Source organism: Populus trichocarpa, chromosome 13, assembly GCF_000002775.5.
Source record: "Populus trichocarpa isolate Nisqually-1 chromosome 13, P.trichocarpa_v4.1, whole genome shotgun sequence".
Taxonomy (NCBI): Eukaryota; Viridiplantae; Streptophyta; class Magnoliopsida; order Malpighiales; family Salicaceae; genus Populus; species Populus trichocarpa.
This window is the reverse complement of record NC_037297.2, coordinates 15,188,005-15,194,004: the sequence shown is the minus strand read 5'-3', so window position 1 is coordinate 15,194,004 and position 6,000 is coordinate 15,188,005. Positions and strand designations below refer to the sequence as shown.

The 6,000-nt window shown below is 34.5% G+C and overlaps 1 protein-coding gene across 1 annotated transcript; it reads right to left on the bottom strand.

Annotated features, from left to right (window-relative positions):
- Positions 1–3,309: 3,309 nt before the first annotated feature.
- Positions 3,310–4,434, bottom strand: LOC7464732 (RING-H2 finger protein ATL74). Its single transcript, XM_024583375.2, has one exon. It carries the CDS (start codon positions 4,114–4,116, stop codon positions 3,607–3,609), a length of 510 nt encoding a protein of 169 aa, XP_024439143.1. The 5' UTR covers positions 4,117–4,434; the 3' UTR covers positions 3,310–3,606.
- Positions 4,435–6,000: the final 1,566 nt, after the last annotated feature.

Sequence of the window (6,000 nt, the reverse complement as noted above, 5' to 3'; positions counted from 1 at the left end):
GATCATGGTTGTGGTGGATCGCTTGAGTAAATATGCTCATTTTATAGCTCTGAAGCATCCATTCACGGCCATTACTGTGGCCAAATCTTTCATCGCTAATGTTGTCAAGCTTCATGGAATTCCTGTGTCTATTGTCAGCGACCGAGACAAGGTATTTTTGAGCTCCTTTTGGAACACTCTGTTTCAACTGCAGGGTACTCAGCTCAATATGAGCTCCAGTTATCATCCTCAATCGGACGGCCAAACTGAGGTGGTCAATCGGACACTGGAGCAGTATTTAAGATGTTTTACAGGTGATCAACCACATAAGTGGGTGGATTGGTTGCCTTGGGCAGAATTTAGTTATAATACTGCCATTCACTCTTCCACGAAGATTTCACCATTTGAAGCAGTTTATGGCATTCCACCACCAAACATGCTTTCATATGTGCCAAGAACTACTCGTGTCCAAGCCGTGGATGAATATTTACGTGATAGGGATTCAGTTCTTCAGGATTTACGTCATCAACTAGTCCTTGCGAGAGATCGGATGAAAACTCAAGCTGACAAACATCGCCGTGAAGTTCATTTTACTGTGGGAGATTTTGTTTATTTGAAGTTGCAACCATATCGGCAAACATCAGTTGCTTTTCGCAGGTCAATCAAACTGGCGCCACGTTACTTTGGCCCTTATCAAGTATTAGCTAAGGTGGGGGAAGTTGCCTATAAGCTTGCCTTACCTGCTGGGTCTCAAATTCATGATGTTTTTCATGTGAGCCGCCTACGCAAGTGTTTGGGTTCTGTGGTTCCAGTCTCTCAGGAGCTACCTCCAGTATCAGTGACTTCTACCATTCTGCCACAGCCTGAGTTGGTTTTGGATCATCGTGTCATATGTAAGGGACAATATCGGCCTAAGAAGGAGGTTTTAATCAAATGGAAAGGTGCTGCTGTTGAAGATGCTACATGGGAAAATTTATGGCGTTTTATGAAGACATATCCTGATTTTATCCTTGGGGACAAGGATACTCTGAGGGAAGGGGAATGATATGTGCAACAGACCCTTCACCATGCAACCACGACATGCACACAGACCACCTTCGCCATGCAACCACGACATGCACCACGTTCGTGGATCATGGGCTGACATGTCACAGTTAGTTAGTTTTAAGTGATGCAAATAATTAGTGGGGTTAGTGCCCTGCTTTTCGTTATATGCAGAATGTGTGTGGGAATCATGCACCGATTATTTCTGCCATTATTTCCATTTCATTGTATCAGTTGTTTTTACTCATTCATTAGTTGGCTATAAAAAAGTCATCTGAAGTGTAAGGAAAGGATATGAATTAATTATGCAAAACTCTCTTCTCTGTTTCTCATTCTGTCAATTCTTCTTCTTTTCTTAAATTACACTTATCACCAAACTTCTCTGGCTTTCCAACAATCACGAAGAGTGTGAAGAAGTGTTTCATGCCTCAGATGACACCGGGTAGTGATGCAGCCGAACCTAACTAGATTAGGAATCAAAGAAATTAAAAGAAAAAAATTCTGGAAAAGGGTCAAGAACAAGAACCCTAGCCATATTATTATTTCTCAATATTATTCTGCCAAAAATCCTCCTCTAAAAAAATATTTACATCAATCTAAAGATGTCCATAAACAACCTTAATTAAAAAAGAAAAAAAAACCAAATTAGATAGAAAAATAAAAAATGAAAAATGATTGATATTTATAGTTGTTTTGATGAGATAGATTGTCTGACTGGACAGACCCTTTTTTCTTTATAAACAAAGTATTCCATTAAATCACCAAAAACAAAATAGCCGAAAGGTTTAAATACAAAATAAGAAGGACAACAAGACGAGGAAACCACAGAACAGTAACCATAAAAAAAAAAAAAAGGATGCAGCTTTGTCTCCACGTAACCAAACTTCTGAGCTATATTCCAATTAGGGATACTTCCATAGGACCAAAAACTTCTTCCTCCTTCTGATTTATATTTTTATTTCCTTTGTCTTCTATCTTCTCTCCTATATCAAATGAGATCTTCAGTTTCATGCTACTTATAACATCTTGAAACAGCATACCCTCCTTAGTCCTACTCTGACTTGTCAAAAATAAAATGGAAAATAATGAATGATATATATGTTGTGTATAGAACTAGACCGTTCCTTACCACTAGATAGAACCAGCCATGGCTTCTCTAGAAACCAACCTTCAACACCTACAAACAAACCACCACGTAATAACCCTGAAATCGTCAACAAACCTCCTTTTGAGCTAGAACTTGTCCTTGTACTTCATAAATGTGTTTACTGTGCTTTGTATATGGTCCAATTATAACAAACGCGTTTCTTACAATCGATAGCCCTCTTGTATTTATTTACACATGCTCGAATCAATAATATCCCTATGATATCTCAGGACATTCGTTGGTAATCGGTCCCATTCCACAAGCCAGACACAGAAAAGAAGTTTTTGAGAGAATCTTGAGTTTCCAAATTGCTTGCCAATAAGGATTGTCCTCTGTTGGATAAGGAATGCTTGCAACAAATTCAAAGCCTGATTTCTCTGTGTACTGACCTGATAACTCTCTCCCCAAATCAAAATATCCTCGAGATTTAACCACCTAGCTAGGCAGTGGAGTAGCTTTGATGGCATCAATAGTGACAGGAAGGAGAACCATCTCAAGGTCGCTTACATTCCAAGTTCGAGAATCAATAATGAGATCTGCAACCACCACTTTCTTCTCACCCTCCTGTATTGCTGTAACCAAATATTAGCCAGAGGCAAAAGCCCACACCATCGATCAAACCAATGTGAGATCAGGTTTTTGTGGGAATTTATTTCTTGCAAAAATTTCATAGTTAAATTAATTTACTGGGTTCAATTTCTCCAAATGAAACAGTTCGGAATCAGTCTTAGGCACTAATTTGTGCATGATTGCATCAATCCAATCTCAACTAACTGGAAAAGATTTATACAAATCTACTCGGAATTAAGTTTAAGGCCACAGTAAAGGATACATGGCCAGCAAAGAACTTGGTAATGAAAAAAAAACTGGTTAGTTCAGATTTAATTTGTTTGATCATTTGATCAACAGTTTAGGCTCATCAAATCATTGCAGAACCTGCATGAATTATCATATTGTTGTCAAGAGCAAAAAATGTGCACAGCCCCCGCTCTAACCATGAGTTTTACCTATACCTTGATGGCTTGATCTATTTAGAGTTCAGAATTTTGGCAAACAAATCAGAAAGCGTTTACGATAAATTAAAAAAAAAGAAAAAAAAAGTATTTTAAACATTCCGAAAACTGGAAAACTTTTGAATATGTTGAAATATAAAAACACTTTTTTAACATATATGTTACCAAACATTTTTTATAAGTATAGTAACAGTTGTAACAAAAGCTGACCCTTACACATCCTAAATATATATATCAATGCTTGTCCTACATCCTACTATAATGATACAAAGTTCCATAGAACCAAGACTTGACCTCCTCTTAAAACTTTGGTGCCAACAACCAGCTCACAGCTCCATTATTGAGTTTGATCGTCTCTTTACAGCCCTAAGTTATCCACAGGCCCATTTTCTGGCGCCCGGACTGATCTCTTATTCGCCTCTTCTACGGCAGTACTAATGCTTGTCGGCATAAGGGGCATGATGAGTGCAACAATAACCATCTGTCTATACACTTAACATGGAAACCATGGCTACATTGTGGTAGAACTCTTACCTTTTCGCCTTCCGAAAATTCTCCAAGACAAATCGGACAATCAGTACTGACCTGAATATGTAGTCCTGATTTATATGGCACCACCGGAATCTGCCCCAACGCACTCTTCTTCAGTTCTGTATTAGTAGCTGCAGCTAGGCGTGAAGCAGCCTGTTGTGGAGTCTCAAAGCCAATTCTATACCCATTTCTTGTGGCACAACGTGCTATGGAGTTTATCCCAAACGCACATACTAATGCAAATAGCAAAGCTACCAAAACCATCACCACTTTGCCATCAAAATTTGTACCAGTTCCGAGGATGTAATCGCTAGAATTCCCGTCTCCTTGGTTAGAAGGTGGCATTCCTGAATCCGTATCCAGGAATAGGCGGTGTGTATGGTATACCACTGAAATCTCCATGGCTAGCTTGCCTACTTAATTTGATCGGTCGCGGCGGCCTCAAGAAAAGCATATACTTGGTCAGAAAGATAGAGAAAGGGGTTGTATACAAGAGAGTTTGGAATTATAATTATCCTAAACTAGGACAACAGAAAGCTATAATACACCAAATGGATCAGAAATGGTCCTCTCCAGCCACATTCAAATACTTTGCGAGAAGAAAGATAGCAGAGGAATATAGAGTTTGTCTTACCTAATTAGTGGTCATTGAATTACATGTGAAGAGATATTCCAAAGAGAGAAACAGAAGAAGACATGCTAGATATTTTTTTTGAGTCGAGTGTGTGGTTGTGCATGCTTTAAGCTAAATAAAGGAACACAGTGTGGTTCCATGATGCTGAAATATTATTCCCTATCTTGAAGATTGATTTTTGGGCCTTGTCAAATCTGCTCTGCTAGCTTCATATCCTTTCAAAATCAATCTGGTTTTGATGAGGGACTAACTGCATTCAACCTCTCTTTTTAGCTTATAAATTGGATTTTTGATACAGGGAAGAGGTTATTTGGTAGTGTGATAATTTTTGTATTTTTTATTAATAATAAATATTTAGTTAGCCAAATAATTTTTATTTTTTTATGTTGAATCTCATATATAATTACGTTTTAAATTTTAATTTTATAAAAGTTAAAATGACTTGTTTTTTATTTATAAAGATGTGTTTCTCATTTACTTTGCATGTAAAAATCTATCTTATAATAGTCTTAATGAAATAATTTATTTTTTAAAATCTAGTTTTTTAAATGAAATTTTTTTTTTTTTTTACAAAAACTAACCTAGATTTGATTTTTTTAAAAAAAATAATTATAGTTTTAGATGTAAACTATAGTTTTTCCACTGGAATATTTAGAATGAGACAAATATAATCATTCTTTTAGGTTGTTAAAATGTTTTAGGTGTTATCCTAGGTGCCCAACATAAAATTTTATCCTTACCCTTTCTTCTTCCTTCTCTTTCCATGTTTGTGTTTTTCATAAGTTTTATTATTATTTATCTTTCATATTTTACTAGTTTAACTTATATTTTATGTTTCCAAATTAAAGGCATCATAATAATACAAAAAATGAAAGGAAGAAATCATGATATATATATATTACTTCCTCATGCTTTATTAACAAATGAGTATCTTGATTAAAAACATTTGGATTTCTTTATAGAAAAACTCCTAGATTAATCAAGACAAATTATTGACATGATAATTGATAATTAATATGTTAGTTTACTATAAACTTTACAATGCAACATGCTAATCGTTCATTGGTAAATCCATTCAAAAACTAATCTAAAAAGGACTAAATTATCGAGTATCAAGTTAATTATTTTTATTAAAATAATAGCATTTTACTTTTTTTAGAAGATATTGATCCATTGAGTTTGGAATATGTATAACATAGTTAATCAAGTTTGTTCAAGTAAATTTCTTATATAATTTAACTAAAATTTCCTTCTATCTCAAGTTTTGAATTCAAATTAAATCTATTAAACCCGACCAAACTTAATAATTATAAACATTCTGCTACCATACAATATCAACCAGTAACAAAAATTCTATACTTTTTTTTTTATTAATGTAAGTATCCAAATCAATTTACATACACATCGAATAATCCCATAAAAATTCTATATATGTCCAAAAATGAGTAACTAATTAATCATAATATCAGATGGCCTTACTCTGTAACCTAGCTGGATATAGAGTGTTGGTCTTTATAGTTGGAGTTGATTTTCAAATTATTTTTTTAAAAAAAAATATTAAATTAATTTTTAAATTTTTTTTAATATACTAATATAAAGATATATCTTAAAAAAATGACATTTCATTATATTTTTAATTGAAAAAGTTTTTT

Bases quoted from the DNA above. Each gene is read 5' to 3' on its own strand.
- LOC7464732 (XM_024583375.2), bottom strand. From the start codon at position 4,116: ATGGAGATTTCAGTGGTATACCATACACACCGCCTATTCCTGGATACG.